At 43.4% G+C, this 25,982-nt stretch overlaps 1 protein-coding gene across 3 annotated transcripts in view; it reads right to left on the bottom strand.

Moving 5' to 3' along the window:
• MTSS1 (MTSS I-BAR domain containing 1) overlaps positions 1–25,982 on the bottom strand; it is a 121,275-nt gene that overhangs the window by 82,992 nt on the left and 12,301 nt on the right. For all 3 annotated transcript variants that reach the window (XM_040431670.1, XM_040431671.1, XM_040431672.1), the window contains exons 2-3: positions 15,618–15,679; positions 11,745–11,818 (exon numbers count right to left, since the gene is read on the bottom strand). In XM_040431670.1, the coding sequence (XP_040287604.1) occupies positions 11,745–11,818; positions 15,618–15,679 (136 nt within the window). The remainder of the gene's footprint in view (positions 1–11,744; positions 11,819–15,617; positions 15,680–25,982) is intronic.

The following is a 25,982-nucleotide window of genomic DNA, read 5'->3' as shown; positions in this document are numbered from 1 at the left end:
ACACATTGATTTCAGTGCCGGTGTTCCGTTACATTTCCATACCTCGTGAGATTTCCCTACCCTCGTCACTTCCGGCCGCACCAGACATGACGTGAGGAGGTGTGCCGCGCCGCGCAGGCGCACAACGACAGGGTAGGGAAATTTCACAGTAGAGTGCGCATGCACCGGGAGCCTCACCAGCGGTTAGGGTAGGGAAAAATTACGGGCCTGTGCGCAGACGCGGTGATCGGATGGATGTTCTCAGCTGGACACCGGCCAACACTGCGTATGCGCTGGGAGCCTCACCAGCGGTTAGGGAAGGGAAAAATTACGGGCCAGTGCTTTGTCCCTACTCTACCCGCTGGTGAGGCTGCCAGCGCATGCGCAGTGTCGGTCGGTGTCCAGCTGAGAACATCCATCGGATCACTGCGTCTGCGCACTGGCCCGTAATTTTTCCCTACCCTAACCGCTGGTGAGGCTCCCGGCGCATGCGTACTCTACTGTGAAATTTCCCTACCCTGTCGTTGTGTGCCTGCGCGGCACGGCACACCTCCTCACGTCATGTCCGGTGCGGCCGGAAGTGACGAGGGTAGGGAAATCTCACGAGGTATGGAAATGTAACGGAACACCGGATCTGTATTTTTTTTTTTTTTTTCGTTTTGATGACCGGACATAAACTGTAGCTTGCAGCTGTTTTGTGTCCAGTCACAAAACGGAATGCTGACGGAACGGAAGACATCCTGATGCATCCCGGACGGATCTCTTTCCATTCAGAATGCATGAGGACTAAACGGAAAAAAATATTTCAGTATTGAGATCTTCTGCCGGATCTCAATACCGGAAAACAACAATGCAAGTGGGAACGAGGCCTAATAAGAAAGTTTTGTTTTTAATTCTGTGTGGTCTTCCCATCATGCATCTGTGCTCAGTGTCGCCCCCTGCCGGTAAAGCATTATGTATGGTCTGGGAAAAGAAGTGTAGGAATGGATGTGACAACTATTTGGAGTTTATTTCTGTAACAGGAAAGTGGTTGTCGCTCTTCAAACTGAGCAGAATATATTTTCTACACCAAATAATATAAAAGTGTCCCCATGGGCAAAGATATCACACTGAGTAAGCCATATATACGAAATATTACCCAAATAGTAAAAAGGGCATATTGAAAATGACTGAACCCTTTTTGCTATTTTTTTACCGTAGAGTTTTTTTTATTTTTTTTTCTCTAATACACGGACATCAAAAGCCCTCTAAGGAAGTTCTCCCTTCTAGCTCATAGTGGGATGGGGGGGGCCTTCTCATGTTTCTATGACCTCGATGTCCATATACTCTTAAAGGGCATATAGACAGAGGATGTCTTGCCATCAAAATCCTTGAAAACCTCAGTGGAACAGCACCCAGCATCTTATTCACAACAGTCTCCGGCCCCACTGGGGCTCCTAATTTCCCAATTTTCGTGTACCAGAGGTAAATCCTCATAAATACAGGGAGGATGAACAAACCTCATATCAATGTTCCTGTAATTGACATGTTTTCTGCTTTGAATTAGAATTTATGAGCCTATAGAATGGAGCGTAAAAAAGCTTAAAAGGCATATAAACAGAAAAGTAACAACACTGTATACTCTCTGGTCGCCTACATCCTTTCCCTATATAATGCCATTCACTGTCACATACCATAGTTGTGGGAGCAAGGACACAAAAGCTCTGGAGATAGCAGAACAGAACATCCTGTGCCCCTATTTAAACATTCCTGCTCGATCCTTAGAAGTAAGCTCACACAGGAAGACTCAAGCTCGAAGAGAGGAAACAACACAGGCTCACTTGACACACTCCGTCATGTTAGTGGCATATACCTGGAGATGGGTCTATTAGAGATCACAGCATGAAGACCATCTATTCATGGAAGTGCTTCTTCCTGTTGTTGGGAAAACTTAGCCTTTCATTGAAGAACAAGGGTCCTCCAAAACCAGGAATGTGCAACACCCATTAAGAATTCAGTGAAATTCATTTGAAGGACATGAGAAAGTCATTTCGTAGTGAAACTGACTTCTGTGAACCTGCAAGAAGAAGTCACAACAGAGCATGGACTTGTTGTACATGGCCAAACTCAACAGTTCAGGAGATGTGCAGTTTAGAAACCCCAATCCAGAGTTAACAGAAGGGTCCTCATGCCTTGGAGAGAAGTGGTTGAGCAGCTCTCACTCTGGGAGGACTCGTCCTGTCCCGGCAACCCACCATTTTAAATCTAAAATGTGTAATGCTTCATTTCTCCTGAGGTGGAGCTGCAGAGAAATTAAGCACCTACGTTGGTATATGCCCAATAATCGGACATCTCTCATTTGATGAAAGATGCCCATCCGCGTATGCTCGATCATCCGCCGATCGATTATATGAGCCAATTATTGAAAGCGAGCATGCTTTCCCGATGCTTTTTCCCGATTATTTCGCAGTCTAATAGTTTAATTACAGCTGATCACTGGAAGTTAACTTGGTGATCAACTCATTGTCAAGGGTCCCTTGTAACAAGTACGAATTGTCCACAACAGTCTCATTTTACGAGCTTGATACAGATGCAAACTGTGCAGAGACCGGCCCAAGGATGGTGGTTCTGTAGGGCAGAGACCTTAAGTGCTTCAGCCACGATTGGACACATTCAATAGTTCTCCAAAAGATTTTCCAAAAGGCTAAAAAACATCTCCTTGCAGAAAGGATAGGATTCTCCCAAAGGCGCACAATGGTGGGTAGTCAAATATAACTTGCCAGTGTCATCAAGATGCTGTGTAGCAAGGTATTTTATTGGTTCTTTCCCTTCAATTCCTTGTTATGTAGTTGGTTAGTGGTACCAGACTCCAGGCCATGTACACTGAAGATCTTTAATAAGGGCCACAAAGCTAGAGAACAGCTAGGCATATAACAAACAAGGTATCTCCACTGAGGACACCATCAGGATCAAATCTGTTTTGCTACTACCACCTCTTTTTGTATCATATGGGCATCGGCCAGATGCCATGTTTGGAACTGGTTGATGGGGAGTTCGCTCATTGGTTCATGTCCCAGGAGAACAGTAGTTAGATTTATCTGTATTTTATTATATATATACACACACAATGGATATAAAAGTCTACACGCCCCTGTTAAAATGTCAGTTTTCTGTGCTGTAAAAAATGAGACAAAGATAAATAATTTCAGAACTGTGTCCACCTTTAATGTGACCTATAAACTGTACAACTCCATTGAAAAACAAACTGAAATCTTTTAGGTGGAGGGAAGAAAAAATATAAAAATAAAATAATGTGGTTGCATAAGTGTGCATTTATAAATGGGGATGTACCTGTGTTCAGAATTAAGCAATCACATTCACAATCCTGTTAAATAGGAGTCAGCATACACCGGCCATCATTTAAAGTGCCTCTGATAAACCCCAAATAAAGTTCAGCTGCTCTAGTTGGTCTTTCCTGAAATTTTCTTAGTCGCATCCAACAGCAAAAGCCATGGTCCACAGAGAGCTTCCAAAGCATCAGAGGGATCTCATTGTTAAAAGGTATCAGTCAGGAGAAGGGTACAAAAGAATTTTCAAGGCATTAGATATACCATGGAACACAGTTTAGTTTAGTAATAGTAAATCTACCTAAGCCTATCTGTTTCCGGATCTCAGAATTCACGGTAATACAGATGGATTAGACCTTAGTTATTCAAAACTGATGGTCAATGGCTAATAGATGCTCCTATGCACATTAAATCATGTAAACCAGATCCGCTCTAGTGAATAGAAATAAGGTACAATGTTATATTCAGATAGTTGCTACTGTTCCAGGCGAAGCCAAAAAAAAAAAAAAACCTTGTGATGCGGCTTGATGCTTATGTTTTTGGAAGTCAGAACATCAGATCTTAAAAATACAATCAATCATTCTGATGAGAACAGCTTTAGGGAAAAGTTATTAAAAGGGCTCTCCAATTTCCCAGTATAGCCTTATATAAGGATAAAGTCCTTTACATTTTTTCAGTAGGATCATGTGCGAAAGGCCAGCCACTCTCTATGGCATAGTCCTGAAGGATTACTGCCTACACAGAGCAGATATGGACCTTGATCTCAACGGGGTATACAATAGTAAGACACAAGACTTGATGCACCTGATTCTATTCTTGTACATCTATCTGGGGGTTCTTAAAAAAAAATAAAACCGCCTGGCGACTTTGCTGTCAAAGTCCAACCCAAGGACATGATGACTGTAACTGTATACTGTAATCATGTAGTCTGTATAGTATGCAAACTGAGCAGCATATACCATTGTGTATGTCCGGGACTCAGCATTTGCAACCTTCAGCTTGAAAAGAAAACTAAATAGGACAAGGCAAATGAAGGAGCTATTTTTGGGAACATTCATTACCGCAGCAGTAGGACGTAGCAGTTAAGATAAATCTGCAGCTTAGTGAGTACTGCTGTGTATGTGTGTAGACAGTGTCGGTGGGAGATTGAGAATCATGCTCAGTCATGTAGACATTAACCATGTCATGGTGAGAGCCATTTCACACCTTAATGGCAACATCAAAGTAGACCTACAAGTCTAGATGAATTGGATATGGCTCTTATGAGACCATGTATCCTTAACCAACCAACAAGACCATATACTGTGCAAATGATAGATTTAGACCCATCAACTAATGTAGAAGATGAGCAATAAAGTGCCATGAGATGGACCACATGCTGTACACTTCACAAGTTGTTTAGACCACTCGATGAGTCAATCTGATTTACTTAAGGTGTCCATACATATTAGTCTAAAGTTGATCAAAACAGACCATTTCAACCCAAACAAATGATCGTCTGATGAAATTTAACAAATTGTTAACGCTTCTTTTAGCTGACCAATGACAGACCATTTTCATCTGAAAAGAAGTCGGCCATATTTAATATTTTGGCCCGATAGTCGGGTGAAAGATCTTTCGTCCATCGCCTGCTTTCATTTAACATGTATGGGCAGTGTGATCAACTGTAATGGCCAATATGGACCAAAATGTGTATGGCCCTGTCTGCGAAACGAAAGAACGGCCAGCTTTAGGGTCCTGACAAGAACATTTAACAATAGAAAATGTTTGTTCTATAAAACAAAAAAGGATATGTATGGCCAGGTCACATACATTTATAATGAGTAGAAATGAGCAGGAAGGGAGGGACGAAAATTTGAAAATTCAACATAAATTTTGGAAATTTGGTAAAATTTGAAAATTCAACATAGATTTTTCAAAAAGATCTGATTCTACCAAAACCCAAATTTTATGTAACTCAATTTAGGAGAATCAAGGACTTCCAGGTATACAGTGAACTTCCTAAGTAAATTCACCTCGAATCAAACTGTCAATTCGGACAAATCTGACCCAAAATAAATATATTAAGAAATTTGCTCATCTGGAATGAGGAGGTAGCCAGGAGCAAATCAAAAAGGTCCAGAGATGTCTCATATCCATCTCAGCCATGACCGATCACTCATTTATATGGAAAGCCACAAGTTACTCAATGGGGAGAGGGGAATAAGCGGCCGCCAATCACCTCTAGCAGCAGGTTATTTCCTGTGAGAACAAAGAATCCCACATGATGAACATCTCTGATATCTGCTGTCAGGGGCCCCATACACATACAGCAAGACCGCAATACAACGGGGCCCCAATCACATACAGTAAGACAATCTGACATAAATCAACAAACATATCTAACGTGTATGGAGTTGGACATTTTTAAAAGTCAGGCGGCGGCTCTCACGGATGGATCGACTAAAGGGGAGAAAGGTATGCGTCCATGTCGGACACCTAAAGGTGGTCATGCATCTTCAATGGCTATGGGCCAAATGCCCCATTGGCTGACAGACATTACACACTCAGTTCAGCCAAGAGTCCATGTGTTCTAATTGGGGAGTGTGGAGTATGCCGAATCAAGCTCCTCTGGTGGCAACTTATCTCCGGTGAAATTCAACATGCTAGAAGGCCGGTGCCGGTTGGTTTGGCTGACTTTACTATGTGTATGGGCAGGTTAAGGCACTGGTTTAGCTCCAGGGGGAACAGATGGATTGACCGTACTGCTTTCCAACATGTCAACCCTTTGTCGTTCTGACGGCAGAAGTTGGGGGGGCGGGGGGGCTATCGTTCTGCTCCCCATACACATTGAACTTCCAAATGCGATTGCTGAAACGGCAGACGTATCCACAGAGCAATCTGGTGTGAGTGCCAATACCTAAACCTGTGCATGATTTTTACCAAATTTACAAATATCTATATGAATAAAATGGATATCTGCTCTTTAAATTTTGAGAACATATCAAACCCTTTGAAAAGGCAGACATTTTAAGGTCAGAGACGTACGATGCACGGAATGTGTGTTGCACTTTGGCTCCTTCCCCTATAGGTAGCAGAAATCATGTAACGTTCTCCGATGCGGGATGACTGCTTGCCTACATACGGGCCCCGCGGGCCTGGGACACAGTGCGGCTGGGCATCGGCTCTGTCACAAAGTGTTAATTTCATGCGAGATGCAGAGAAGATCCGCTCCCGTCCTATCGCCTGGCAGCTACTGCGCCTGGACGGCGAACCCCACATGGTTGCTATGGCAACTGCTTCATCCCTCGCCCCGGTGAAACCCTCGGCGAGGAGCATCAAAGCAGCACTAATTTAGGCCTGACACGAATACGAAAAAAAAAAAAAAGCTTTAATGTCCGACCTTCAGAGCCGAGAGGGAAAAGGAGGACATGTAAAAGCTCCGGCGAAGGCTCCGACACCACAAGACACCCGTCACATAAGTCATCTCTTCCACAAGGACAGGAAATGAGCAAATTAAAGGAGTACTAAACCATAAGAAAATATAGAATATAAAAAACCTCACAATTTTCAAGATCTTTGCTTGCTGTCCTTCAATAGGGGAGATTTACTAAACTGTTTAACAGAAATTATGGACGCCGTAGGCCAGTATTACATGGACGCCGTATGCCAGTATTACATGGACGCCGTATGCCAGTATTACAGGGACGCCTTATGCCAGTATTACAGGGACGCCGTATGCCAGTATTACAGGGACGCCGTATGCCAGTATTACAGGGACGCCGTATGCCAGTATTACAGGGACGCCGTATGCCAGTATTACAGGGACGCCGTATGCCAGTATTACAGGGACGCCGTATGCCAGTATTACAGGGACGCCGTATGCCAGTATTACATGGACACCGTATGCCAGTATTACATAGACGCCTTTATGCCAGTAATACATAGACGCCTTTATGCCAGCATTACATGGATTGGACACCGTATGCCAGTATTAAATTGACACAGTATGTCAGTATTACATGGACACAGTATGTCAGTATTACATGGACATAGTATGCCAGTATTACATGGACACCGTATGCCAGTATTACATGGACACAGTATGCCAGTATTACATGGACACAGTATGTCAGTATTACATGGACACCGTATGTAAGTATTACATGGACACCGTATGTCAGTATTACATGGACACCGTATGTCAGTATTACATGGACACCGTATGCCATTACATGGACACCGTATGCCAGTATTACATGGACACCGTATGCCAGTATTACATGGACACCGTATGCCAGTATTACATGGACACCGTATGCCAGTATTACATGGACACCGTATGCCAGTATTACATGGACACTGTAAGCTAGTAAGCACCAAGTGTCTTCTTGGTAATAAATGGCACTACAGTGTGTGCAAAACACTCTATAATACAGTATTTTTGCTTATTGTATAGAGGTATTATTTATGCACTTTTTGACTAAAGTATTTTTTCTATGCAGCTTTTTTAAATCAGTGAAAAACTGTCTGTAACAAGCAGTGAAGCCCAATTTTGATTGTTGCCCCCATTTTCTTCAAAACTTGTCCCATATGCAGTTTTTTTTTAAATTAATAAGCTTTAGCTACATAAAACTGGAAAAGTCTAAGCTTTGCAGCATAAAAACTCTTCCTCGACATAAACCAGAATTATTGAAATAACCAACGTGAACTGCATGACACAGGCTGTAAGCTGTACTGTACACGCTGACAACATATGAAACACGTGTGAATCCCAGATCTCTCTGGAAACACAGGAACAATGAGTGTTACCGCTCTGTCATTCCCCCGCTGACACTCTCCCCCAATGCCCGCTGCTGATATAAGCACATTAAACGCAACGGGGCCCTGTGCTGACAGCAGGTCACGGCTCTTATAAAATGGACTGTTACACCGGAGGAGCACATACAGCCGCCCGCCGCAGCCACGTGGTGTGAAGCTTAGGAGGGTTAAGCTCTTAGGATAGAAAAAAAAAGTGGTTATTGAACGGATAATCCAGCTGCTAAAACTGATAATGTACTGCAGTCAGGTCTAAGCCCCGGTTATTATTTGGCTAATGAACAGAACTCGTTATCCGTGCACTAATTAAAAAAAATTATATTAATGCGTGACATCATCACCTGAATCATGTGGAGGAAGCTATTAAAGGGGTTGTCTCACTTCAGCAAGTGGCATTTATCATGTAGAGAAAGTTATACAAGGCACTTACTAATTTATTGTGATTGTCCATATTGCCTCCTTTGCTGATTGGATTCATTTTTCATTGCATTATAAACTTCTCATTTCCATGGTTACGACCACCCTGCAATCCAGCAGTGGGGGCCCTGCTTGTACAATATAGGAAAAAGTGCTGGCCTCCATGGTGGCCGGAACTGTGGGAGTTCACATAGGCTGGTGCTTTTTTCTATAGTGTGCAAGCACGACCACTGCTGCTGGATTGCAGGGTGGTCGTAACCATGGAAATGAGCAGTGTATAATGTGATGTAAAAATGAAGCGAGCCAGCAAAGGAGGAAATATGCACAATCACAATACATTAGTAAGTGACTTGCATTAACTTTGTCTACATGATCAATGCCATTTGCTGAAGTGGCAAACCTTCTTTAGATCCATTTTCTGGTTTTATCTCCACATTGCCAAAAAATACTTTGTGTAATTTAACTATTAGGCCCCTTTTCACACAGGCGAGAATTCCGTGCGGGTGCAATGCGTGAGGTGAACACATTGCACCCGCACTGAATCTGGCACACCCATTCACTTTAATGGGGCTGTGTACATGAGCAGTGATTTTAACGCATCACTGGTGCGTTGCATGAAAATCGCAGCAAGCTCTATATTGTGTGTTTTTAACGCAACGCAGGCCCCATAGAAGTGAATGGGGCTGCGTGAAAATCGCAAGCGTCCGCAAGCAAGTGGGGATGCGTTGCGATTTTCACGCATGGTTGCTAGGAGACAATCGGGATGGGGATCCGATCTTTATTATTTTCCCTTAACATGGTTATAAGGGAAAATAATAGCATTCTGAATACAGAATGCTAAGTAAATTAGGGGTGGACCATGTGATGAGCGCAGTGACGTCATCAAAGGTCCTTTAGCCAGGTCCTGAAATAACTAGAAAGAAGAGGAGATCCGCTACGCGATCAAGTGGATGGAGGAGTTAAATTTGTTTATTATTTTTAACCCCTCAATGGGCATTTAAGCAAGCATTCTGTATTAAGAATGCTATTATTTTCCCTTATAACCATGTTATAAGGGAAAATAATAAAATCTACATAACACCTAACCCGAACCCGAACTTCTGTGAAGAAGTCCGGGTTCGGGTCTGGGTACCAAACATGCCGATTTTTCTCACACGCATGCAAAACGCATTAAAACGCTTTGCACTAGCGGGGAAAAATCACGCATTTTCCCGCAACGCCCCCGCATCTTGTCCGGCCCTCACACATGACGCCTGTATGAAAGAGGCCTTAGCCCTGAGACCCAGTGAGCAGACCCCATCTCCTCCCTAGATATTTCCTTATATCTTGAATCATGTCCTTACTTGTACTGAACAGGAGGGCACTAGAGAAGAAGCCGAGAAGACCAAATGTTGCATAAAGGTTTTTTACGAGACATATAACCTCTGGAAAAGTCATCAGTATCTGAATGGTAGGGGGTCCGACACCCGGGACCCCATCCGATCAGCTGTTTGAGAAGGCACCGTCGCTTGCAGTAGCACCACGACCTTCTCTCAGCTTAGCCTACGCCAGGGGTAGGCAACCTGCTGTACTCTAGCTGTTGTTACACTACAACTCCCAGCATGCAAACTTGCTTTGCTTTTCTCAGAACTCTCATTGAAATAAATGGAGCATGCCGGGAATTGTAGTTTCACAACAGGTTGCAGGTTGCCCACTCCTGGCCTAGGCCATGTGATGTCACATTCATCGGTCAAATGGCCTAGGAGCAGCTCAGCCCCAGTGAATGGGACTGAGCGCAATATCAAGCACAGCCACTATACAATGTACGACGCTGGGCTTGGTGTGCAGGGAGAAGGCTGCGGTGCTTGCAGGAGCGCCAGTGGCTTCTCAAACAGCTGATCGCCAGGGATCCCGGGTGTCAGAACCCCCACTGATCAGATACTGATGACCAATTCAGAGGATAGGTCATCAATATTTAAGTCTCAGAAAACCCTTTTAATGCATCACTGAACTTTCAACAAACTTTGCATTAATCAAGTACAGTGTGTATATTATATGACTTGTATCTGGCAATTATTAGCAGTTTATCTAGTTTGCAGTTCTCCCAGACATGGTGGTTGGAGACTAACTGCCATCCACTGCACACAGAAAGTAGAGGAAAATCTCCTTCCCAATTGTCTCACAGTCACTCAGAAGCAACCCAAGGATAATGGAGGACATTACACAGCTATAACCTCCCTATGTAGCTGTGCTGTTTCTCTTTGTCTGTGCCTGTCCCCTCAGCTCCTGCTCACTCCTCCACCCTCCCATCTCCATAGACTTGCATTGACATGTGTAATATGATCCTCTTGCAGAGATTATCTGTCCTGGATGGGAAAAAGACATTCTTCAAAGTGAAAACCAATTTGGGGAGGGGGTGGGGGCTGATAAACGGCTGATAACAGGAGAACTAGACAGTTCTTCCTGACAAAACTTATTACAAAGTGTTTTGTGGTCGCCTGTACTACTGATTTATGCAAAGTTGTGTGAAAAGTTAGTGTCCATTTAAAGAGGTTGGACAGCCATATGGGGATTTTAAACTAGCCCCAGGAGTCTGTTATTCCTAATCAAAAAATGCTCACCTGCTCCTCACCGCTCCGTTCTGGCGCTTTCTCTCTGGTCTGTGATATTCCGGTCCCTATCCTGGGGACATCGTGATGTGTCCCCAAACGATCACAAAACGGAGCCAGGGCGTCGGAGCGGCAAGGAGCAGGAGAGTATGATTTTTTGTTATTAGGTACAACACACTCCTGTGATTAGTTAATGCCCATAAGCCTGGACAACCCCTTTAAGCAACGCTTGCATGAGCGAGCAAGATAGAGAGCAAGCGAGAGAGAGCTGTAAAAACTCCAGTTACATTATGGTTGCTATACTGTAGAAGATTTTATTCTCAGACCTCGTGACATTATTTTTCCCACAACAGGACCCATGTCACCTTTAGATGGGTATCAGTTCGTAGGTGCACACTATCATGTGACAACTAAACCCCACCCATGGAGGGAAAGATTTAAAAAAAATTAAAAAAACAGAACTGAAGCACCATGAGAGATAACTAATGCAAAAAATTAGTTTTTTTACCATTTCCATTTATCAGTTTTCCAGAGCGATTACCACTGGTGTCCCACAGGGGGACATCTTTATTCAATTATGCAATTAATGGAGTCTCTATTTAACAGCAAAATCCAATTAACGGACTTGGCCACTTACCCCGGGTGTTGGTTGCCATGTCAGCTACCTTTTGGAAGGCGTCCAGGAACGCTGCAGCCGCCACCACGGTGGTCCTATAGAGAAATGATGAGAGTTATCAGTTCACCATCCAGACCTGGGTGACAACCTAGGTGGAAGCAGAAAAGGAGGCCGCATGGGTTGTCACCAAATTTTCTCAAAGTCAGACATTTTTTTTGTATTTTCATTGTAAATTCTCTCTAATCTACCAGAGCGAAACCAGATATGAATATTTTCTGTGCGGTCAGATTAGCAGGAGCTCATAATGGAGGACGCCAGGCCGGGCTTTCATGGCGTTCCTATATAACAATATGTCTAATTAAATGACAACGGCTTCCACTCAGCTGGAAACACAGCGGGAGACAATTCCAATGAATTTACAAGATGGAGCTTTAGCCGTCAGCAAAGAAATAGAGGTCACTGCGAATCTATTCATCTACGCGGCGCAGCATTTACTACACGGGGTTAATAATGTTTCCTTATGGAGCCAAAATGTGCAAATCCGTCAAATAATCGCTCATAATGCACAATCTGTACACACGGAGATGTAGCAGAGCCGACAGCCATTACTAGAAGCGCTGAAGCACAGTGTGGGCTTTTAGTCTAATATAAATGTATAGACTGTAATGTCAGGATGAGTTATGGCGAGAAACTCAGCGCTACCACACGCACATGGAAATGACGTTTATGGATACGCCAAAACGTATATGTTAAACAAATGCCATACAGTAGCATCCGTCATCCATAGCGTCCGATGATAACAAAAAAGTATGCGGGTAGATTTATCAAAAGTGGTGTAAAGTAGAACTGGCTTTTAGTCACCCATAGCAACCAATCAGATTCCACCTTTCATTTTTCAGAGCTCCTTTGGAAAATGAAAGGTGGAATCTGATTGGTTGCTAGGGGCAACTAAGCCAGTTTTCCTTGACACCATTTTGATCAATTTCCCCCTATATGTTTAAAGGGGATACGATGTGCCATAAATGTCCAGCAGGTGTGGGTGCCATATGGGAATATCCATTTGACGTACATCTACAGTATATATTTATTTTCGGATACGGTTGTATGGAATAGTGTAGTGTAGTGTATGCTTATGCTATTTCATATCAATACTGAAGTGGATCGACCAGATGGAGGTAACAAGGACGCTCTTATGGCCCCGTGTGGCTAATGTATCCTGTATAGATAGATGTGTGTAGCGTGTACGTCAGGAGCGTTCCAGCGTACACATGAAACAGACATCATGAATGTAATGTGAACCTAGCCTAAAAGGTTATGTACGACAAATTGCAAATACATGTAGAGAGTCATACACTCAGCTCTGCTACATATGTGCAAATCGCAGGAGATTTTCTAATGGTAATGTGGAGCAGTTGTCTATAGTGACCAATCGGGTGAGAGCTTACATTTGAAAATGGGCCTCTGAAATATAGGATCTGGAATCTGATTGGTTGTCGTGGGCAACTGCTCCACTCTTCCTTTGTATATAGACAGACATGAGATAGACAGACATGAGATAGACAGACATGAGATAGACAGACATGAGATAGACAGACATGAGATAGACAGACATGAGATAGACAGACATGAGAGAGACAGACATGAGATAGACAGACAGATATTACAGTCTTATATGAATCTAGCCAATGGCAGTCGTTATGCCATATTGCCAGGCGACCTCCAGGTATTTTCCTTCTTCCCTGGTCCGCGCCGCCTGCTCTGGTGTTACCATGGAGACAGATCTCTCTTTTGTGGTGCCGGCGGAGTTGCTGTGCAGAGAGGAGTGTGCGCACAGACGTCAGCGGCCGCCCCCTCTCAGCGACCCAGTTTCAGAAAGCAGAGAGCAGCATTTTCATTGACAAATTGTCACGTCTCCTGGAGCGTGATGCAGCGCCGCCATCCTCCGTCCACCATACACCGCCGCTGCCTCACTTCTGGTCTGACAGTGAGGACACGTAGGTGGGTAATAGGCTTCAATAGGACAATACACCATGATGGATAGGGTGAAATGTATGTGTTAGGGTGGGTTCACATCACGTTTTCCCCATCCGCTTAACTTATACAAAAAACGTATACATTAAACGGATGTCTCAGACTGATGTCATACAGTGGCATCCATTCACTGTAGAGTTCTATTGTAAAAAAAAAAACTATACATTTTTTTTTTACAGAATACAAGAACGTGGTGTGCTGAGTTTTTGCAAGTATCCTTTTTTTTCTAAGGTATACATCAAATGGAGCCATAAAACATGATGTGAACCCAGCCTAAAGCCTCATTCACACGTCCGTGCTCAAATCCGTGAGAAGGTGGTCAGTGATGCATCTGTGAAGCTGTCCGCGAAGGAGCCGTGTTTGGTCCGTGTGTCTGTTTTTTGCTGTTCATGTGCCAACCGTGTTTCACTGACCCTGCACAGCTGAAAAATAATTTTCAAAGCATCTCTTCCTAATAATCTGTGAAACACGGATGGCATCCGTGGCTTTCACGGACCCTTGGACTATAATGGGCGTGATAGATCCATGAAGAGGGACAAAATAGAGCGTGCGTCATAAAAACACTGACCCACGGACCGTGCTAAAACACTGATGTCTGAATACACACATTAAAATGAGTGGGGACGTGTGCTGTCCGTGAAACACTGACGTGTGAATGAGGCTTTACTGACACACTGAACATACCATATTCATTCAACGAAACGCAGTATGTGCAAAATCACTGAACCCGCTCTAGAGACACAACATAACGTGGCCACGTGGCTGTGGTTAACATGAAAAAGGAGTGCCCTGAACCGACTGCCACTGTCATATAGTACCAAATCACTAACGCCACAGTGTTGAAATTGCACTGCCTATAGTGAACACATTAAACCGTTATACAATGTGCAAATAATAGCATCCTAAATAGTACCGTCATACAATGATTAAATACTGTTACCATACAATGGTTAAAGACCCAAGATTTAGACTTGCCCTATCAATAATAAAGGGGATAAGTGTCTGATCAGTGGAAGTCCAATGGTCGGGACCCCTACAGATCAGAAGAATGGGGGTCCCTAAGTCTCCCCTGTTTGAATGCAGCTATAGTGGAGCATACACGCTGCCACTCCAGTCATCTCATTGGGACTATCTCCAAGTGCGACCACCACTACATTCAAGCAGCGAGACACGAATCTCCCATTCTTATGATCAGAGGGGGTCTAAGCATTCTGACCCCAAAGTTCAAAAACGTATCCCCCTATCCCATGTTTAAGGGTGCATTCACCGTATGTATTTTGTGACGGACGCTCAAAATACAGATGACTTCCGTGTTGCCTCCGTTTTTTGAAATTGCAGACCCATTGACTTCATTTTGATATTTTGCGGCCAAGTATAGGACACGTTCTACCTTTGGCGAAATAGACACATGGATGCGGAAAGAACACAGATGTCTTCCATGTGCTTTCTGGATCTGTATGTCCGTTCCACTAAAGACCACAGACCCATTAAAGTCAATGGGTCCGCAAAAAAAAAAACGGATGTTACACAGACGTCATTTATATTTTGCGTACCACTAAATGCATACGGTGGGGTGAATGCATCCTAAATCTTGTGATAACGCCGTCACAGAATGCCCAAATAATATCGCCATATAGTGCACCAATAGAAGTGCTGCCCACTTTTACCCACTCTATCATGCTGATTCAGAGAACCCATAGGGGTCTTTCACCAGGCTCCTATTACAGCCGTCGAGGGTTGTCAGGTCCTACGTAGTAGTTGTCAGGGCACCTGTATAGATTTCCTCTGGGACTGGACACTTCCAAGCATGGGTCTGAATGTCACTTGAATGCACATTTCTGTAGCTTTTTCCAGACTACTCACCTGAGCTGTGACTGCAGTTTTCCAGCTTTGTTAATAAAATCTTCCCAAACTGGGTAACTTCCCTAAAAAATAAAAAGAAAAAAGAAAAATATTACTCATCACTATCAGGCAGTGCACATCATAAATGACTCGCATGTTTCCTCCCCTGTCCACATCGTGAATTCTGAACGTAGCCTTAGGCCCCTTTCACACGAGCGAGATTTCCGCGCGGGTGCAATGCGTGAAGTGAACGCATTGCGCCCGCACTGAATCCGGACCCATTCATTTCAATGGGTCTGTGTACATGAGGCATTGGTTTTCACTCATCACTTGTGTGTTGCGTGAAAAACGCAGCATGTTCTATATTCCGTGTTTTTCACGCAGCCCTGGCCCTATAGAAGTGTATGGGGCTTCGGTGAAAAACGCAACGCATAGGGGGGGTTCTAAATATGAAGAGACTATTTCAGAGTCGATGGTGAATCGTGTACGATGGTAGTCAGTCACCAAGAGTTATAGGCAAGTTAAAGGATTACTCATGACAACACATTTTCTCCCATGCAGTCAACTAAGCATTGCCCTGCGCGTGAAATATTTAAAAGGGCATCTGTCAGCAGTTTTGTACCTATGAAACTGGCTGACCTGTTACATGTACGCTTGGCAGCTGAAGGCATCTGTGTTCGTCCCATGTTCATATGTGCCCACATTTCTGAGAAGAATTAAGTTTTATTATATGCAGATGAGCCTCTAGGAGCAACAGGGGCGTTACCGTTACTCCTAGAGGCTCTGCTCTCTCTGCAACTGCCATGCCCTCTGCACTTTGACAGGGCCAGGCAGTGAAAACGTGATTACACCTGGCCCTGTCAATCAAAGTGGAGTTGGCTTTTGAAGTTGGAGGCGATAAGGATTGGGCAAGTTGGACTTGAGCATGCTCGATCCTTCTGTTCTCGAGGAGATAGGTGTCTGGCAGTCCAATTCACAACACATGCATGCTCGACCGAGCCGAGCAACAATGTGCCTAGGAGGATCAGAAGAAAAAGCTAACAGCCGAGGAAGCACTCAGCTGACAATTATCTCATGTACATGGCCGCCTTTAAGATCCACACCTATAGGCAGGTCCCACTCATGGAGGATCTTCCAAAAGCCCAGCTTCTGCAGCAAAAAGGTCTGGTCTGAGGAAACCTCCCCCACCAATAATGGCAAATTCAGTTGCTGAATGCGAGAGTGACAACCAGTTTCGGTGGAGTCCTTTAAGTACAAACCAAACACAATGCACACACTACCGATGAAATTTAAGACACCAGAAAAGTAGGATCAGACCACTGAGCCCTTGATCACTCTTACTTATTTTTCGTGGTCCCTGTTTGGGGATGCCTGACAATGGTGAAATCCCGTAGTCTGGCATCTTCAGTTTCCGGGATTTTTACATACACGCCTGTGAGCAGTCGTTTTATACAAGCAAATTTAGATTTACGGGTTCCTTTAAAAATGGAGCCCTCAGCAGACAGGTCCCAGAGAGTCAAAGACCTGGGAGAAAAGTAGTGATAGGGAGAATCATCAGCCGCCAAAACCCTTCCCACTCTACGGCCTTTTAAAAGAAATTTAATCCATCTCATCATCGGAGTAATTCACCTCGCCTCTTTGTGAAGCCCCGGGCTTCTTTCATTACAGAGGGAAAAATTACCAGGATTAATTCAAAGGTCGGAGCAAGAATCTCTCCTCGATAACAGATTGTTCTGTGAACTTGGGACAATGACCGCTTTCTGTCCTACAGTAACCGGCAGTCCCTGAATGACAGTTCACTCATGGATTATACATTTCACCCTGACATTTTCACAAAGATAAACTGAACTCTCTGCTGGAAAAAAAAATAAAAATATGCCTTCTTAGCCACCAAAATTAATTTTTGCTAAAGATGGCAAACTTATGTTCTCAGAGCTCCTACTTGACATTGAGAAATGCTAAAAAGAGCAAGTTCAGTCAAAATATAGTCATAAATTAAAATGTTGTCAATTCAGCACCACACTGGCACCTGACTGAGGAAGGTCCTGCTTGTCTGGAAATGTACTCTTTTTACAACTCCAGGTCCACAACAACTCACGTTCAAGATATCTCTTGGTTTTCTGGTGGGTCCACACAAGGTTAAAGCCTAGATGTTTAAGTGTCAAAAGCATTCTCAATGGTATTTCATCATCACCAACACTGGTGGACAAGAGTAGGTGCTTCAGCATCAGCTGTGGAGCAGGTAAGTATATCTAATATATGCCCAATTTGTCCATATTTCTGATATTCTGGCACCTTGGTGACCCCAAAGAAACCAGATTATTGAGGGTTTTATTGAACGTGGCCCATAAGAAACACATCATAAGAGCCCCAAATTGTTTTTTAGGCTGGGTCAAAACTCAAAACCATGAAGCAATTCGGCACAATTCCTTACACAAATACCTCCTAGCCTGAGAGAGTTGACCTTAAAGGCTGAGAGCTAAAAACGTCCTGCATGTGTGATGGGAAAGGCTACCAACAAACATTGCCAATTTTTGCCTCACATTGTGACTTGCAAAACTTTTCAAATCTTGTGGAACCAGTCAACGTTATGGCTACTTTGACAAGGTCTACTTCAGTGGTCTTCAAGCAGATACTTGGGGGGGGGGGCGATACAGGCACTTCCAAATCGTAGACTATGGCCATACCGCCATAAATACACTTTTTGACTACTTTATTGTATCTGGTGATAACAAATTGTCCACCTGTTTCTATGGAAAAATAATTGCATACGGTCTAAAGAAGGAACCATTAAAAAATGAATCTTCTCCAGAAGAAGGCGACCGGTGGCAGCAAACTAACCGCTGGGGGTCATTTACAGTGTTAAATAAAGCAAAGAAAAACACTTTGACATTTCACGCTAGGAAAGAGAAACACACCCTAGCTGGTGGCTACAGACTCAGCATCTCCAGGTGAGACACACTCACATAGAAGCCTAGTACACCATCTATGAATCATAGATTAATCTAAAAAAAGTATCCAAAAGATATTTTTGGTCATGCTCTAGTTGGATGTGACGTAAGAGATGCAGCGAAGCCACAAATAAATAGCATACTGTAGAATTCAGGAGCTAATAACAAGACGTCAAAAAGTTCCTTGACATTTCAGCAAGCTATCAATAAGTTCGTTCATAGAGGTTAATAGAAAACAACTCAAAAATGTAAAACACCATTAACAACAAGCAAAAAGTTCTTAGAATCTGACTGGCTTCAAATAAAGCAAAAAGGTAAACACCTTACATGGGTAATGCATAGTGCATGGGAAAATCCGGGCTCGAAATCCTCAGACCACAAGCTTTAACCACAGCAAAAGCCGGAGCTAAGCCATAGTGCTACACAGTTAATAAAAAAAAATGGCTCTACTATGATATATAATACTGCCAAACCGTCTCAGTCTACCACATTTATAATTGATTCTACATTCTGAGAGATCTGCCACCTGAGATAACAGATCAAATGATCAGAACTCCATCCTGATCACTCATCTGGGTCTGTACTGTGTTTCAAAAAGTTATACGTTAAAACCCAGTCGAGACGACCACCCAAAACTGCACTGAAAAATGGTCTTCTGGAGGAGCTGTTCTCTCCTGATTATCTGGAGGACCTACTGAGGTAAGCAGATATCTGGTCTACAGGGTGTTACCTAAATGGCTCATATGCCACCAAAAAGCTTATCGTTCCGGTCAACAGATTACCCGAGAATGCCTATTAGAGGCTTACAGCCAGCATTTCGGTGTGTTGGGTACCTGGCTCCAAGAACTTGTCCAACCCTGGGACAATGTTGTCCTATGAAAATGACTATTACACAACATATTCAGAATACATGTGTTCATAACATCAATATTAAAAGGCAGACCCAGAGAGAAATTCTAATGACTGTCTGTCCGTAAACATTTGCTCAGTGTGCACCATGCCCTGCTGCACACAATTCTCCGCACAGTCGATTTAGCATAGTAAACATGGCAGTCATGGGACAGTGAAGCTCTGAGAGAAACAGGCAGAAGACTCAAATGAAACCCCTTTCCTCATTAAGACATACACTAATGTTATTTATGATAAATTGAAAAATACTAAAAAAATCAGAGTTACAGAGAAATCTTCTACAGACAAACGCCAAATGGAGGAGAGAGACCTCCAGAGCAGATGAGGAAGCTTGACAAATATTTAACTCGACTTGAACATGAACAGACCCCTCCTTACAGAGAGAAGCGGATTGTAGGTCATAATTTCTTATACAATTTTCTTTGCATTATCTCATGCAGAAACTAGCAACAAATGCTAAAATGGATAATATGGAAATAGGGGCACTTAATAAAATATTCCAGAATATTATTACTATTACTGCCTCCTATGTACAAGAATATAACTACTATAATACTGCTACCATGTACGAGAATATGACTACTATAATACTGCTCCCATGTACAAGAATATAACTACTGTAATACTGCTCCTATGTACAGGAATATAACTACTATAATACTGCCTCCTATGTACAAGAATATAACTACTATAATACTGCCTCCTATGTACAGGAATATAACTACTATAATACTGCTCCTATGTACAAGAATATAACTACTATAATACTGCCTCCTATGTACATGAATATAACTACTATAATACTGTTCCTATGTACAAGAATATAACTACTATAATACTGCCTCCTATGTACTAGAATATAACTACTATAATACTGCTCCTATGTACAAGAATATAACTACTATAATTCTGCTCCTAGGTACAAGAATATAACTACTATAATACTGCCTCCTATGTACAAGAATAAAACTACTATAATACTGCTTCTATGTACAAGAATATAACTACCATAATACCGCTCCCATGTACAATAATATAACTACTATTATACTGCCCCTATGAGTATATAACTACTATAATAGTGCACCTATATACAAGAATATAACTACAATAATACTGCTCCCATGTACAATAATATAACTACTATAATACTGCTCCTATGTACAAGAATACACATACTATAATACTGCTCCTATGTACAAGAATATAACTGCTATAATACTGCTCCTATGTACAAGAATATAACTACTATAATACTGCTCCTATGTACAAGAATATAACTACTATAATACTGCTCCTATGTGCACAAATATAACTACTATAATACTGCTCCCATGTACAGGAATATAACTACTATAATACTGCTCCTATGTACAAGAATATAACTACTATAATACTGCTCCCATGTACAGGAATATAACTACTATACGGCTACTCTCGCAGGACAGAAATTAAATAAAGAGGTCTCAAAGTAAATTACAAGAATGATATAGAGTGACAGTCGGTGCGGAGAAAAATCCTAGGTCAAAAGAATAATTGTTTAGATGACATTTCGTGCCCATAAAACCAAATTCTAATAGTACGGTAGATCTAGCACCAGCTCTCACCTGAGACAGAGCATGCAAGACAGCAAGTTACTGCACAGCTAAAATGTATATGCTGTATGCCAAAATTCACACCAGCCCTTAAACAGCCATTCAGAACACAGCAGTTTGGCAAGAAACGATAAGTACAAACACAGCCAGTTGTTGCGATGTCTCCAGTTTGCTCATTTTTAGCCTAGGGTTACAGACATCAGAACATCTCCAGGTACTGAATGCCTCGCCCTACATGGTATGAGTCTTCTGACAGTTCTTGGCCCCATTATGCTGAATTATCACACCATATATAGCTGGGTAAGTCTCGGAACAGTCAGATTCTGAGAAAATAGTCACTTAAGTACAACTACCTACCTAATAGGACTGATTTTACATAAGACTAAAAGGTCAATGGGTTGTCCAGGATTTTGATATTTATGGCCTATCCTCAGGATTGGACATGAATATCTGATCGATAGGGGTCCGACACCCAACTGTATCAGTGTAGCTCTGGCACCGGGAGTCACCACCAGAAATACTCAGCTCTGCCATTTGTGAAGTGCTGAAGTCAACAGGAGAAGTGCTGTAGTATCCAGCACCATCCACTACACAATGGATGGTACTGGGTATTTCCGACCCTGAAGCTACACTTAAACAGCTGACCGTTAGGGGTGCGGGGTGTCAGACTCCCACCAATCACATACTTATGGCCTATCCCAAGGATAAGTTTTCAATAACAAAATCCTGGACAACCCTATGGACTGGTTGAAGCATTTTCCCTTAGTTTTCCTAAAGGTGGACATAGATCGTAGAAACCTGTCGGTCAAGCGCTTGTTTTCTGACAGCTGTTCCTCCCGACTCCCTCATACACATGCACGGTCGGCTAAGCATGCATATGTTTTTAGGGTGGGGGGAATAATATTGAGGTGAGCAACCAAGCATTGGGCATGCTAAAATCCAACCTGTTCGATCCAACTTCTTGAGACACCCACCTAGAGAACCATTCCTACCAAAATGAGACGTTCAGACAACTTATGGTACATCTAACGTGACTGGACACATTAAGTCACACTCCTTTCAAATAGATTAGATCTAAGTACCCTCCAAATTTATGGTCATACACTGGACCCATTAATGGGATTGCCCCTCTTCTAGTTAAGAGACCAAAGTGCAGTCAGATGTCCACCGCAGGTCCAGCTATCTGCAGTGTTTTTCTGGCTGCCTTTGGAATAGGACAGCTGTACTCAAGAGCTGCTTTTACAGCAGCACTCCAAGTCCATTCTGACCCAAGTTGAGGACCTTCTACATGATGTCTACATGCCTCATTTGGGTATTTAGACAGAGGTGGTCTTCATGGGACAAGTACTTTAAAATCAGAGCATGAGGGCTTACCAAGTACCCCTAGAGCGATGTGCCACCTGTTGAGAACCTGAGGGTTACGTTAGGTATCTCTTCAAAGCTACAGCTGGCGGACTACTCATCATCTACAATGCAGACAAGAATGGGAAATGTTTCCTTGGTGATACTATGAGCTTTCCATTGATTATTACTTTAGAGCAGGGGTGCACAACGTTTCCTGGTTGGGGGCCACATTGCCAGACTGAACCTATGACGAGGGCCGAAATAAAAATTTAAAGGTGTATTAACAACTGAAATATTGTACTTATGGCATATTAAACACACATTATATACCAATAATGTCTAGTTACACTTCCAGGACTCCATCTAATGGGAGAAATACATGAAAAATACATGTGAGCAGCCACAAGACATAGGCATACATGTCTGTTACCAGATGATTTGGGGCCGCACAGAATGGCATCAAGGGCCGCATGTGGCCCCCGGGCCGCAGGTTGTGCACCCCTGCTTTAGAGGAATCCAGGTTCGAACTTCCATGGCCGTCTAGTTGGGAGCTTTTTGATTGGTACCTATACTGCCAATCAGTGCCATTGGAAGTTGTATCGGTAGCCACCTAACAAACCTAGCCCAACTAAAATTGGACTTGACGGTCTCGAAAGCCTTAACAAGACTTGTCAGTGAATCTTCCCCAGTTGGAACAAAAACGTGCAGATCAGCCAGCCCGACTCCCTCCCTTTTTAGAGTCATAATTAAATCCGTCACAATTAATAGACATGGAGGAGGGGGGCTAAGTAAACAATCCAGCAGATGTAAGAAAAGGCCTGACGTGACCCTCGTCTTACCCTCCCACTATCAGACTTGTGTTGGCATACACTCTGTGTGCTGCCTGAGACAGGAGGCTGTTGTTTGCCGGCTGTATTTAATCAGTCCATCTTTTAGGTTTATTATTAAGCCGACAAAAGAAGAAGAAACTAGAAATGAAAACAGAACGGCGCCTGAGCCGCGAATGCACTGGCCCTTTAATAGACGGTATTTGCTTAAACCTATCCAAAGCTCTATGAAGCAGTATGTAAACAGTGTGCAGAGTATTAGGTGATACCAGCATGGAGCTCCAAGATATAGGAAAAACTGCTGGGTTCGGAGAAGGGTTGGTTGAATTTCAAGGAAGGGGCCACACGGTGACTCAGTGGTAAGCACTGTTGTCTTGGAAAATTCGGGTCCTAGGTACAAATCTGATCAAGGACAACACCTGGTTGAAGGTTGGGAGAATGGCCACATAGTGGCTCAGTGATTAGCACTTGTAGAACTGGGGTCCTAGGGTAGGATTCCAACCGAAGACAAGGTCTGCATGGAGTTTGTATGTTCTTCCCGGGTCTCCCACACTCCAAAATACACACAGACAGTTCAGTTGCCCTCCCGAGAATCTGGCCCAAGTTGGAGGCCACCAAACCACAAGCAGGTCCTTATGCATCTGGGTTTGAGTGTTCATAAACTGTCTAGAAAAAAGCCAGCCACTGCTGTACTGTTAAAAGGGGTTTTCCGGTTACAAAAACAAAAAATCACACCAGCATTCAACCTTACTGCATTATATAAATCAGATGAAGTTCTGAGTGCATTTTGACTCCGCATAATTGCGATCTGTAACCTGCAACCTGTCTGTAGCATCAGGTCTCTGCTTCTCCTTCCCGTCGCAGCTCGAACATCACAGATCCAAGCCTGCTTGAAGCCCTACTGGGAAAACCTTGCCTCAAGGCCTCATTCACACAACCGTACTTTGCATCCGCATCTGAAACCCATTTATTTGTATGGGTTCGCAAATGGATGTCATCTCTGTGCTGTCCGCATCCATATGTCCGTCCTGCAAATTAGAGAAGCAAAGGACAGTGCACCCTGTCTGATATGCAGTGCATGTGCAGTGAAGCAGTGGGGGAATTTCATCAGTGGGGGAATTTCTTCTTATCTTGCCCTGTGCTCGACCTAAAAAGCCCCCGAGCGCTGTGGTCATACGCCACAATTATCATACATTAGCATTGAAAAGGTCAATAATCCAGCTGATTGCTGACCTGCACGACATAATAACCTGTCAAAACTTATTAATGCAACAACGTAAGAAAATATCATTAATAAAATAGGTGGTAAGGGGCAAAATGGGACCATCAGGACCAGCATCAACAAAAGACAAATTGGAGGTGCTGGCTGTAAGGCAACTGGCGGTAGCAGGAGCCCTCCCCCACAGCTCTGTCTGCGATAGGAGACTAGGCCCACAAACCACATAAGGCACCCGTCCATGTCTTATTTTTTATTTTTATAAATTTGTATGCAAATTCACTTTAAAAAAAATCAATGAAAATAAAGCTGTGCCTCTGGTGCTACCAGGTTGAAGTTTGCAGTCCTCTACGGCTCCATTCACATGTCCGCAAGTATTGTCCGCATCCGTTACGCAATTGTGCGGAACCATTCATTCTCCAAGGGGACTGAATGGATGCGGAGAGCATACTATGTGCTCTCCGCATCAGCATTTCCGGAGTGCGGCCCCGATCTTCCGGTCCGCAGCTCCGGAAAAAAATAAAGCATGCCCTATTCTTGTCCGCAATTGCGGACAAGAATAGTCATTTCTACGGGGGGTGCCGGCCGGGTGTATTTCAGATCCGCAATGCACCAGGGACATCTGAATGGAGCCTAAGGCCTCTTGCACACAAACATTTTTTTTTCCTTTTACGTTCAGTTTTTTGCGTTCCGTATACGGAATCATTCATTTCAATGGATCCGCAAAAAAAAAAACGGAAGGTACTCCGTATGCCTTCCGTTTCCGTATTTCCGTTCAAAGATAGAACATGTCCTGTTACTGTCTGCATAATGGACAGGGATAGTACTGTTCTATCAGGGAGCTGTTCCGTTCCTCAAAAAACGGAATGCACAGGGGCGTCATCCGTATTTTTTGCGGATCGCAAAATACTGAAAAAGCCATGCGGTCGTGTGCAAGAGGCCTAAGTCAATGTTCGACCCTTTAAACAGGCCTTGAGACTTGACTTGGGATTAGAGCCCCAAGCCAGCACCTCATCTGAAGACGCCCGTTTCATGGCGATTGCCCCTCATCAGTGCAGAGGAGAGACAACTGGCTTAGATGGGCGAGAGGCCTTCATTGGGGATTTTGTTTTATTTGGGGGTCAGGCTTTAAATGTCTCATGAACAGGAACTGAAATGTTGGTGGGCTCGGGTGCAGAGCGCGTCTGGGGATCAATTTTAGCCAAGTTTCTTACGGGCCAAACGTTCCAATTCGACTGCAACAATGACAATGTCATAGGGATCTCTGTATCTTTCGTTAGGGTAGTAAGATCCATGGGCAGCAATAAGGAGCACAAAAAGCAGCCGGTAGTGCGCTGGTACTGGCCCGGTCCACATACTGAAGCCATTGTGGAAAATACCTAGTACAAATAAGGTGCAGGATCGCACAAGTCTAAGGAGAAGGGACCCAATGAAGCATACGGTAAAGGGCAGTCCCAGCAACCCCTATGTGCTTAATGTAAACTGCAGCACCTGCAACCATGACAAACATGTGGGTCATCAGGAATGCCAGGGGCTGGCTAGGA

Source organism: Bufo bufo, chromosome 5, assembly GCF_905171765.1.
Source record: "Bufo bufo chromosome 5, aBufBuf1.1, whole genome shotgun sequence".
Lineage (NCBI taxonomy): Eukaryota > Metazoa > Chordata > Amphibia > Anura > Bufonidae > Bufo > Bufo bufo.
This window is presented reverse-complemented; position numbering and strand designations above follow the sequence as displayed.